Genomic DNA, 12,905 nt, shown 5'->3' on the forward strand with positions numbered 1-12,905 from the left:
TGCATTTCTCTAATACAGTAAGTTCCCTACATACGAACAAGGTCCCTTCCAAGAGCGTATTCATAAGTCCAATTTGTTTGTAAGTCCAACAAAGTTAGCCTAAGTACCCAACTAACACAATCGGCTATATACCACTGCTTTTACGCTTGCTTCTGGACATCCTGCGCTTGAAATAATGATACTGTACTCTATACAGTACTGTATACAAAAGCACAACCACTTGTAGAGGATGCACACACGTGACAAGGTATGCCAGACACATGAATTTACATGATTGGACATGCGAACACATGTTCACATCTCTGAAAGTTCGCAACTTGAAGGTTCATATGTAGGGGACGTACGGTAATTAGCAATGTTGAGCATCTTTTCATGTGCCTGTTGGCCATCTGTATGTCTTCTTTGGAGAAATGTCTATTTAGGTCTTCTGCTCATTTTTCGATTGGGTTGTTTGTTTTTCTGTTGTTGAGTTGTATGAGCTTGTATATTTTGGAAGTTAGGCCTTGTTCATCTCATCATTTGCAAATATTTTCTCCCATTCCATAGGTTGTTTTTTCATTTTGTTTATGTTTCTTTTGCTGTACAAAAGCTTGTAAGTTTCATTAGATCCCATTTGTTTATTTTTGTTTTTATTTCTATTGCCTTGGGAGACTGACCTAAGAAAACATTGGTAAAATTTATGTCAGAGAATGTTTTGCCTATGTTCTCTTCTAGGAATTTTATGGTGTCATGTCTTATGTTTAAGTCTTTTAGCCATTTTGTGTTTATTTTTGTGCATAGTGTGAGAGTGTATTCTAACTTCATTGATTTACATGCAGCTATCCAACTTTCCCAGCACCAATTGCTGAAGAGACTGTCTTTTTCCCATTGTGTATTCTTACCTCCTTTGTCAAAGATTATTGACCATAGGTGTATGGGTTTACTTCTGAGCTCTCTATTCTGTCCCATTGATCCATATGTCTGTTTTTGTGCCAATACCACACTGTTTTGATTACTGTAGCTTTGTAGTATTGTCTGAAGTATGAGAGGGTTATGCCTCCTGCTTTGGTTTTTTTTTTTTTTCCCTCAAGATTGCTTTGGCAATTTGGGGTCTTTTATTGTTCCATATAAATTTTAGGATTATTTTTTCTAGTTCTGTGAAAACTGTCATGGGTATTTGATAGGGATCACATTAAATCTGTAGATTGCTTTGGGTAGTAAGGCCATTTTAACAATATTAATTCTTTTGAAAGTATTTTTCAATGTTAAGAACTATCCTCTTTTTTATATATGATTTTACTGTAATTAATAACTATAATTATTCTTGACATCAGTGATAGCTATGAAAAGATGAAAGCCAAAGGAAACAGAGGAAACATATTGTTATTAGACTTAAACATTCAAGTGTTTCCCTTAAATTCATTTTATTTTGGTGTTTTGAATTTTTTTTAAACATCCCAGTGCCAAAAGGAGGAAAGCTTTACACATGCAAACAAATGTATAAACAAACAACCCAGGTCCTCTTAAGCAATTTGCCAAATAGAAACAATCCATCTATATAAGAAAACATAAAATCAGGATCTGCAATGTGGGCCAGTGAGAGAGAGGATTTGCATCCTCAACCCTGTTTTTGGTTCCTCAAAATCAAAATCTTGGGACTAGTGTAAGCTGTATAATGATGGATAAACAAAGAGAGGAAGTGTTCTCTTGCTTTTTCCATGGGTTTCATTAGCTTGTTTTCCATGACTCATAATGCCTTCCTGAAAAAAACTCTTGTGCCTTTGATCTCCTAGGTCAAATGAATGCTGTTGAGTTAGTTTCCATCAACCAGTCAGCACTCCTACTGGTTCCTATTGTGCATCCTCAGCCAGACCAACTATTATCAGTTAACTCATTCCCAGAATAGAATTATGAATACTCTTCAGAAGGGTTCAGTCCAAATCGCCCAGAGGAATTCATAAGGATAGTCTGAAGATTTAAAAAAAGGCAAATATTATTCACACAAAAATGTTGTTGACCTGAAAATAATTAGTGGAAAAAAATTTTAAACCGTTTATTAAAACTATGTCTTATAAGAACACGAAAAACTTCCTAAAGTCACTGATTAAGGGCTCTTTCCAATCCTTTGTTATGCCATGGACCCTCCTTTATATCCCCAAGTAGACAGTGTGGTTAGTGGTAATAAACTTCTCAGCCTAGATCCCAGGAAACCTAGGGTCTCCTCCAGCCTCTGCCACTATATTTTTTTGGCTTATTTTCCACTTATATAAAATAAAAGTGAAAGTGTTCACACAAGTTTCTTTTGGTTACAGGAGTCCATGCTTCTAGTAGAGAGACACAGAAGTTAAGATTTATCCATTCACTCAATACTTATGTCCACTAAATATTTATTGGACATCTATTAAATGCTAGGCAACATGTCCTCTGAATGAGGGGTCTCCCCATAACGCTCCCCAAGTCCCTTGTGGGTGCCTCCATCATGGTACTTGACACTCAGTTGGAATTAGGGATTCCCTAATCTGATTCCTCCACTGATGGACTGCATGTTATTTTGTCAATGAGTAGCAGAATTCTTGGCACACAGTAGGTGCTCCAAAAGCATTTGGTAAAAGGACAGAGGAGAGCTCTTCACGTGCAAGCTTGAGCATCCAAGAATGAGGACCAGAATGAGAAATATCAAGCATAGTAGCCAGTAACATTTCATTAAAACAATTATATGATGACATTATATTCTCCCTAGGAATTTCTGAGCCAACAGCACACCCTGATTGCACTAAAGACCCAAGCACGAAGACCTGCCTCTCTCTAGTCCTGAAGACAAAGTGTTCTTTGGCACTTAGTTTCCAGTTTGATGTATTGGGCCACCTATGCTGGATCCCTTTGGTTGTCTCTCCAGATCTTCCCTCCCCTTTTGTCCACTTTGCTTGGTGCTCTGGGAGGCCAATCTATATGAACTGTCTCAATCAGCGCCAGTGTCCTCTGGCTCTGGTTGGGTTTGGCCAATGGGGAGTACTGGACATTGGGAAAAAAGAACAGCCAAGTTAGGATATTCATTCTCTCTCCTCAGGGCAACCACAGGCTGTTGTGTCCATGACCAAACGCCACAGCTCCTATCAGGCAGCCCTCCCCACATATTCCTTCTGTGTGTGTATGTGTGTGCTTCTGTCTTTGTCTCTCTGAGTTCCTTGTCCCTTTAGTCTTAGGGACAGTAGCAGTGCCCCCAGTTACTAGTCCTAGGATGCTACACTGTCCTTTTTTGGTTTTCCCACATCCTGGCTTAATAGGCCCTTTATGAAACTCTCCCCAAGTTATTCAATATGAGTATACCATCAGTTTCCTGCCAGGACCCAAATATTATAAACAGTAAATGATCTAGTCTATTACCACCAAGCACAATAAAAGAATACTAAGAAATGCTAGTTTCCCTTCTAGTCCCTGTTATAATTTTTTTTTTTTTTTTTTTTTTTTTTTTTTTTGCGGTACGCGGGCCTCTCACTGTTGTGGCCTCTCCCGTTGTGGAGCAAGGCTCCGGACGCGCAGGCCCAGCGGCCATGGCCCACGGGCCCAGCCGCTCCATGGCATGTGGGATCCTCCCGGACTGGGGCACGAACCCGTGTCCCCTGCATTGGCAGGTGGACTCTCAACCACTGCGCCACCAGGGAAGCCCCTTGTTATAATTTTTATACCCCCTGCAGTGGTTATCAGTAGTGCCTTTAACAAAATAGCTATTTAATAAATATTTGTTGAATGAAAGAAAAAGATTTCTAAGACACTTCTGATCACAGTTTTGTATTCAAATACATGGAAATCAATGTGCATTAATCTAGGTTATCAAGTATTAAATTTAGAGAAGTTTTTATTTCAGTAGTTGAAAGTCAGTGAGTAGTTCTGCTTTACAAATTTACATTCTCTCTTTTCTCATGTTCCAAGTGAAATAATGATTAGCCTACTGGACTTATGACTCAACCCCAGGAAACAGTACCAAGAGATGAGCAGAAATCTCAGGGCACATGTTGTTCAACAAACTAAGAGATTAGTTTACTGGTCCTTCCTAGACCTTGGAGGAAACAGTGATTTTATTTCACGCCATCTAATTCATATGAACTGATTTTGCAAGTTCATCACTTTCTATCTCCTACACCCGGATAGAAATGCAGTTTGGGGAAAACTATACCTCCTTGGATCTATTCACATTTATAATGAATAGTCAAATCGTCAATAAAGCTGAAGCATCACTCACCGTGTATATTGACCTTGCTGAGGCGCCATGGAAGTAACTTCTAGTTCTGGTATTGGAGGAAGCACATCCTTGACATGAGCCATAGGCAGCCTCTGCATGGTCTCTGCTGTTTAAGAAGGAGAGCTGTTCTAGTCTGTATTTAGTCAAGAGCAATGTGAAAGTAGACACAGTATATTCCAATATAGTAAGAGAACCATGCCTTCCACCTAGACAGGACTTTGGCAGTTTCCACGACTTGCTAAATTTCCTGCCTGCAACTCTGACACTCTTTTTTTTTTAATTAGTCATCAATTTTATACACATCAGTGTATACATGTCAATCCCAATCGCCCAATTCATCACACCACCATCCCCACCCCCCAGCGGCTTTCCCCCTTGGTGTCCATACATTTGTTCTCAACATCTGTGTCTCATTTCTGCCCAGCAAACCGGTTCATCTGTACCATTTTTCTAGGTTCCACATACATGCATTAATATACGATATTTGTTTTTCTCTTTCTGACTTACTTCACTCTGTATGACAGTCTCTAGATCCATCCACATCTCAACAACTGACCCAATTTCGTTCCTTTTTATGGCTGAGTAATATTCCATTGTATATATGTACCACATCTTCTTTATCGATTCATCTGTCAATGGACATTTAGGTTGCCTCCATGACCTGGCTATTGTAAATAGTGCTGCAATGAACATTGGAGTGCATGTGTCTTTTCGAATTATGGTTTTCTCTGGGTATATGCCCAGTAGTGGGATTGCTGGGTCATATGGTAATTCTATTTTTAGTTCTTTAAGGAACCTCCATACTGTTCTCCATAGTGGCTGTATCAATTTACATTCCCACCAACAGTGCAAGAGGGTTCCCTTTTCTCCACACCCTCTCCAGCATTTGTTGTTTGTAGATTTTCTGATGATGCCCATTCTAACTGGTGTGAGGTGGTACCTCATTGTAGCTTTTATTGTTGTTGTTTTTGGTTTTTTTGCTGTACGCAGGCCTCTCACTATTGTGGCCTCTCCCGTTGCGGAACACAGGCTCCGGACACTCAGGCTCAGCAGCCATGGCTTACAGGCCCAGACGCTCCGCAACATGTGGGATCTTCCTGGACCAGGGCATGAACCTGTGTCCCCTGCATTGGCAGGTGGACTCTCAACCACTGTGCCACCAGGGAAGGCCCCTCATTGTAGTTTTGATTTGCATTTCTCTAATAATTAGTGATGTTGAGCAGCTTTTCATGTGCTTCTTGGCCATCTGTATGTCTTCTTTGGAGAAATGTCTATTTAGGTCTTCTGCCCATTTTTGGATTGGGTCGTTTGTTTCTTTAATATTGAGCTGCATGAGCTATTTATATATTTTGGAGATTAATCCTTTGTCTGTTCATTTGTTTGCAAATATTTTCTCCCATTCTGAGGCTTGTCTTTTCATCTTGTTTACAGTTTCCTTTGCTGTGCAAAAGCTTTTAAGTTTGATGAGGTCCCATTTGTTTATTTTTGTTCTTATTTCCATTACTCTAGGAGGTGGATCAAAAAAGATCTTGCTGTGATTTATGTCAAAGAGCGTTCTTCCTATGTTTTCCTCTAAGAGTTTTATAGTGTCTGGTCTTACATTTAGGTCTCAAATCCATTTTCAGTTCATTTTTGTGTATGGTGTTAGGGAGTGTTCTAATTTCATTTTTTTACATGTAGCTGTCCAGTTTTCCCAGCACCACTTATTAAAAAGACTGTCTTTTCTCCATTGTATATCCTTGCCTCCTTTGTCATAGATTAGTTGACCATAGGTGCGTGGGTTTATCTCTGGGCTTTCTATCTTGTTCCATTGATCTATGTTTCTGTTTTTGTGCCAGTACCATACTGTCTTGATTACTGTAGCTTTGTAGTATAGTCTGAAGTCAGGGAGTCTGATTCTTCCAGCTCCATTTTTTTCCCTCAAGACTGCTTTGCTATTCGGGGTCGTTTTTGTCTCCATACAAATTTTAAGATTTTTTGTTCTAGTTCTGTAAAAAATGCCATTGGTAATTTGATAGGGATTGGATTGAATCTGTAGATTGCTTTGGGTAGTATAGTTATTTTCACAATATTGATTCTTCCAATCCAAAAACATGGTATATCTCTCCATCTGTTGGTATGACCTTTCATTTCTTTTATCAGTGTCTTATAGTTTTCTGCATACAGGTCTTTTTTCTCCCTAGGTAGATTTATTCCTAGGTATTTTATTCTTTTTGTTGCAATGGTAAATGGGAGTGTTTCCATAATTTCTCTTTCATATTTTTCATCATTAGTGTATAGGAACGCAAGAGATTTCTGTGTATTAATTTTGTATCCTACAAATTTACCAAATTCATTGATTAGCTCTAGTAGTTTTCTGGTGGCATTTTTAGGAATCTCTATGTATAGTATTATGTCATCTGCAAACAGTGACAGTTTTACTTCTTCTTTTCCAATTTGTATTCCTTTTATTTCTTTTTCTTCTCTGACTGCCGTGGCTAGGACTTCCAAAACTCTGTTGAATAATAGCAGTGAGAGTGGACATCCTTGTTTGTTCCTGATCTTAGAGGAAATGCTTTCAGTTTTTCACCATTGAGAATGATGTTTGCTGTGGATTTGTCATTTATGGTTTTTATTATGTTGAGGTAGGTTCCCTCTGTGCCACTTTCTGGAGAGTTTTTATCATAAATGGGTGTTGAATTTTGTCAAAAGCTTTTTCTGCATCTATTGAGATGATCATATGGTTTTTATTCTTCAATTTGTTAATATGGTATATCACATTGATTGATTTCCGTATATTGAAGAATCCTTGCATCCCTGGGATAAATCCCACTTGATCATGGTGTATGATCCTTTTAATGTGTTGTTGGATTCTGTTTGCTAGTATTTTGTTGAGGATATTTGCATCTATATTCATCAGTGATATTGGTCTGTAATTTTCTTTTTTTGTAGTATCTTTGTCTGGTTTTGGTATCAGCGTGATGGTGGCCTTGTAGAATGAGTTTGGGAGTGTTCCTTCCTCTGCAGTTTTTGGAAGAGTTTGAGAAGGACGGGTGTTAGCTGTTCTCTAAATATTTGATAGAATTCACCTCTGAAGCCATCTGGTCCTGGACTTTTGTTTGTTGGAAGATTTTTTATCACAGTTTCAATTTCATTACTTGTGATTGGTCTGTTCATATTTTCTATTTCTTCCTGGTTCAGTCTTGGAAGGTTATACCTTTCTAAGAATTTGTCCATTTCTTCCAGGTTGTCCATTTTATTGGCATAGAGTTGCTTGTAGTAGTCTCTTAGGATGCTTTGTATTTCTGTGGTGTCTGTTGTAACTTCTCCTTTTTCATTTCTAATTTTATTGATTTGAGTCCTCTCCCTCCTTTTCTGGTTGAGTCTGGCTAAAGGTTTATCAATTTTGTTTATCTTCTTAAATAACCAACTTTTAGTTTTATTGATCTTTGCTATTTTCTTTGTTTCTATTTCATTTATTTCTGCTCTGATCTTTATGATTTCTTTACTTCTACTAACTTTGGGTTTTGTTTGTTCTTCTTTCTCTAGTTCCTTTAGGTTTAAAGTTAAATTGTTTACTTGAGATTTTTCTTGTTTCTTGAGGTAGGCTTTTATAGCTATAAACTTCCCTCTTAGAACTGCTTTTGCTGCATCCCATAGGTTTTGGATTGTCGTGTTTTCATTGTCATTTGTCTCTAGGTATTTTTTGATTTCCTCTTTGATTTCTTCAGTGATCTCTTGGTTATTTAGTAACGTATTGTTTAGCCTCCATGTGTTTGTGTTTTTTACATTTTTTTCCTTGTAATTCATTTCTAATCTCATAGTGTTGTGGTCAGAAAAGATGCTTGATATGATTTCAATTTTCTTAGATTTACTGAGGCTTGATTTGTGACCCAAGATGTGATCTATCCTGGAGAATGTTCTGTGCACACTTGAGAAGAAAGTGTAATCTGCTGTGTTTGGATGGAATGTCCTATAAATATCAATTAAACCTATCTGGTCTATTGTGTCATTTACAGTTTCTTTTTCCTTATTTATTTTCATTTTGGATTATCTGTCCATTGGTGTAAGTGAGGTGTTAAAGTCCCCCAGTATTATTGTGTTACTGTTGATTTCCTCTTTTATAGCTGTTAGCAGTTGTGTTATGTATTGAGGTGCTCCTATGTTGGGTGCATATATATTTATAATTGTTATATCTTCTTGGATTGATCCCGTGATCATTATGTAGTGTCCTTCCTTGTCTCTTGTAACATTCTTTATTTTAAAGTCTATTTTATCTGATATGAGTATTGCTACTCCAGCTTTCTTTTGATTTCCATTGGCATGGAATATCTTTTCCCATCCCCTCACTTTCAGTCTGAATGTGTCCCTAGGTCTGAAGTGGGTCTCTTGTAGACAGCATATATATGGGTCTTGTTTTTGTATCCATGCAGCAAGCCTGTGTCTTTTGGTTGGAGCATTTAATCCATTCACTTTTAAGGTAATTATTGATATGTATGTTCCTATGACCATATTCTTAATTGTTTTGGGTTTGTTTTTGTAGGTCCTTTTCTTCTCTTGTGTTTCCCACTTAGAGAAGTTCCTTTAGCATTTCTTGTAGAGCTGGTTTGGTGATGCTGAATTCTCTTAGCTTTTGCTTATCTGTAAAGCTTTTGATTTCTCCATCGAATCTGAATGAGATCCTTGCCAGGTAGAGTAATCTAGGTTGTAGGTTCTTCCCTTTCATCACTTTAAGTATATCATGCCACTCCCTTCTGGCTTGTAGAGTTTCTGCTGAGAAATCAGCTGTTAACCTTATGGGAGTTCCCTTGTATGTTATTTGTTGTTTTTCCCTTGCTGCTTTCAATAATTTTTCTTTGTCTTTAATTTTTGCCAGTTTGATTACTATGTGTCTCGGCGTGTTTCTCCTTGGGTTTATCCTGTATGGGACTCGCTGTGCTTCCTGGACTTGGGTGGCTATTTCGTTTCCCATGTTAGGGAAGTTTTCAACTATAATCACTTCAAATATTTTCTCTGGTCCTTTCTCTCTCTCTTCTCCTTCTGGGACCCCTATAATGTGAATGTTGTTATGTTTAATGTTTTCCCAGAGGTCTCTTAGGCTGTCTTCATTTCTTTTCATTCTTTTGTCTTTATTCTGTTCCGCAGCTGTGAATTCCACCATTCTGTCTTCCAGGTCACTTATCCATTCTTCTGCCTCAGTTATTCTGCTATTGATTCCTTCTAGTGTAATTTTCATTTCAGTTTTTGTATTGTTCATCTCTGTTTGTTTGTTCTTTAATTCTTCTAGGTCTTTGTTAAACATTTCTTGCATCTTCTCAATCTTTGCCTCCATTCTTTATGAGGTCCTGGATCATCTTCACTATCATTATTCTGAATTCTTTTTCTGGAAGGTTGCCTATCTCCACGTCATTTAGTTGTTTTTCTGGGGTTTTATCTAGTTCCTTCATCTGGTACATAGCCCTCTGCCTTTTCATCTTGTCTATCTTTCTGTGAATGTGGTTTTTGTTTCACAGGCTGCAGGATTGTAGTTCTTCTTGTTTCTGCTGTCTGCCCTCTCAACTCTGAAACTTTTGACCCATTTCTCTCAACTCTGTATCTGTCCTTTAGTTGTTTTTCTGGGGTTTTATCTTGTTCCTTCATCTGGTACATAGCCCTCTGCCTTTTCATCTTGTCTATCTTTCTGTGAATGTGTTTTTTGTTTCACAGGCTGCAGGATTGTAGTTCTTCTTGCTTCTGCTGTCTGCCCTCTCAACTCTGAAACTTTTGACCCATTTCTTTCAACTCTGTATCTATCCTTTCAATTCCTCCTCTCCCATCTCCTTCTGAGCACAAGACCTGCAGTATAGTTAAGGTGGAGCAAAGTTAAGAAAAAATTTAATGTACAATGTCAAGTAGCGAGAAAAGAATTTTAGTTTGGAAAGTACAAACATTTCCTTCTTTGCATATTGTTGAAATATGTCCCTAAGAATAATATTAATAAATAACATCTTTGATTTCAGGGACAATTTTACCAAAAAGCAAGATTACAAATTAGATGAACTCTAACCTGTCTTCCTTTGCTATGACTCTGTGACTTTATAAAACTCTTCTAATATTATCTTCAACTGACTTCAAATAGAAGGTAAAACTTTATGTCCATGGCTCAATGGTATCTCTTTTATTCCACTGGGGTTCTGGGTCTTGCTTTTCTAGTCTTTATATTGAAACTTGAGTTCTACATAATACACGTGGTTTTTTGCTTCACAGATGTCTCTACTTTTTATACAAAGCCCTGAACATGGATGGAAATGAGGTGACTTCTAATTTAAAGAGAAATTTGTGTAGTTGCTTCTTAAGAATAGATATCAGAAAGGAAGATTTAAGTATAATCAAGAATATGATGCTTTTTTTCCTAGAAGATTATTAAACACTGGTGTAGTTTACCAAAAGGGAAATCCTGTCAAAGCTTCTGTCAGAATGTTATTCCTTTAATTAGAAAAAACTGTTTGATAAGAAAAACTTATTTTTTGGATTTAATTTTCTGTATAAGGAATATTCACCTGATTAAAAAATTTTAAACTATGAAGGGATATTCAGTGAATATTCCTTTTTACCCCATCTCCCAGGCAATCACTTCCCACCATATCACATAGTTCTTTCCCTTCTAGATATTTAGATAGATAGATGATAAATTTATACTTTAATATATGTGTTATTAAAATGTTGTTTTTGTTCTTCTTTACACAATTGGTAGAATACCATACATATATATCATGAATGATATATCTTAGTGATCTTTCCACATAAGTGCTTCCTCTTTCCTTTTTACAACTTCCTGGTATTCCACAGTATGGATGTAACACCATGTCTTTGAACAGCCTAGATGGTGTCTGCTTAGATGGTGTCTAATCATTTTTGATCTTACAAATACACAAGCAATAAACATTGTATAGAGGCCATTTCTCTCCTATGTGAGTAAATCTATAGGATAAATTCCTAGAAATAGAATTGCTGGCTCAAAGGGCTTATACATTTGTAACTTTGATAGTTATTGCCAAATTACCTATCATGGAAGTTGCACCAATTTTGCCTCTCAGTTTACCTTAGTAAAGTATGAGAGTACCTGTTGCCCCTTGCCATAGAGTGTAATGTCAAACTTCTGGATTTTTGCCAATCTGATAGATGAAAGTGGCATCTCAGTGTAGCTTCAACTTGCTTTCCCACCTGAATGAAGCTCCATGAGAGCAGAAATCTTTATTTTGTTTGGTTCACTGCTGTGTCTCCTATACCCAAGTGACCAATATTATTGGCACATAGTAAACAACAACAAAAAAAAATTTTTTTAAGAATTTGGTCTGAGTGAGACCAAACAACCTTTCATATATTTAAGAGCTATTTGTATTTCCTTTTTCTGTAAACAGTCCATTCTTGTCCTTTACCCATTTGCCTACTAGGTTATGGTCTTTTCTTCATCAATTATTAGAAGCTCCTTATATACTAGGAAAGGTTGCTTATCTGTGATGAACTACAAATAACTTTCCCTCAATTGCTTTTGCTGTGTACATTCTTTTTCATAGGGTCAAATTTATTAGTGTTTTAGCTGAGTTTTGTGTCATGATTAGTCCTGCATTAGTTGTAAATGAATTCTACCATTGTTTCTTCTATTACTTTTGTGGTTTCATGTTTTCATTAAAATCACTGATCTGTATGGAATTTACTCCAGTATTAGTGTGGGCTCTGGATTAAGTAAATTTTTTTTCCTAGATGATTATTCAGTTGTTCCAACATCATTCATTCAGTATTTCTTTGTTTTCCTACTGATTTGATATGCCATTTTCATCATTTACTAAAGTCCTGAACTTTCTAATGTTTCATTGGATATTTTTATCTAGTCTGTACCAGTACCATAATGGAATGGATACTTCTGTTTATTCTTCTATGTCCATTTTTTTCCTGTCTACTATTGACAGTTTATTTTTCATTGGGATATGGAAACGAACTTGTTTATTTATTGATTTAGGGAAAATTGGCATCTTTTTATACTTACTTTCAAGAACATTATATACTATTCCTTTTCTTCAAGTCATTTTTATGTCTCTCAGGAGCATTTTTCTGAAGTTTTCTTCAGAAAGATCATGCACATTTCTTATGAAGTTTATTCCTAATTACTTTATTTTCTGCAGCTGTTTTAAATGCAGTATATCTTCTAACTGGTTGTTGTTTAAATATATAAATGTTGTTTGACTTTTTATATTAATTTTGTACCCTACCCCTTACTGAACTTTTCAAAGATGTTTTCAGGGAATTAGATTTTTTGGGTACATATCATCTGCAAAATAAGTGATCATTTTACTTATCCTTTCCAACTTGTGAACCTTGTGGTTTTGCCTCTTATCTAATTGTGTTGACTAGTACTTCTAGGATAACTGTAGATAAAGTGGCAATAGTGAACATTCTTGAACATTTCTGGCTTTAGCTAAGCATGCTTTCAGTATTTCCCTACTAAGCATGATTCTGAGTTTTTGTTTGAGACAGATATATTTTATCATATTATTTATCTTATTTTTATTAGGTGTTTTTATGAAGAATGGGTATTGTATTTTGTCAAATATATTTTTTTCATTTTTAACAACTTTATTGATATCTTTGACATATAAAAATAGTAATTATATAAGGTGTACGTACACCTTGATATTATGCTATATGCATACATTGTGAAAAGATCACC

General features: G+C 36.5%; 1 protein-coding gene across 2 annotated transcripts in view; it reads right to left on the reverse strand.

Annotated features, from left to right (window-relative positions):
* Positions 1 to 1,386: 1,386 nt before the first annotated feature.
* TMEM156 (transmembrane protein 156) overlaps positions 1,387 to 12,905 on the reverse strand; it is a 52,547-nt gene continuing 41,028 nt past the window's right edge. Inside the window, exons 6-7 of one of the 2 annotated variants that reach the window (XM_032633151.1) lie at positions 4,220 to 4,322; positions 1,387 to 1,947 (exon numbers count right to left, since the gene is read on the reverse strand). In XM_032633151.1, coding sequence (XP_032489042.1) covers positions 1,935 to 1,947; positions 4,220 to 4,322 — 116 coding nt within the window. In that variant the 3' untranslated portion in view covers positions 1,387 to 1,934. Of the gene's footprint in view, positions 1,948 to 4,219; positions 4,326 to 12,905 lie in introns of both variants that reach the window. The other variant, XM_032633150.1, reaches the window with a different exon arrangement.

Source organism: Phocoena sinus, chromosome 5 (genome assembly GCF_008692025.1).
Source record: "Phocoena sinus isolate mPhoSin1 chromosome 5, mPhoSin1.pri, whole genome shotgun sequence".
Lineage (NCBI taxonomy): Eukaryota > Metazoa > Chordata > Mammalia > Artiodactyla > Phocoenidae > Phocoena > Phocoena sinus.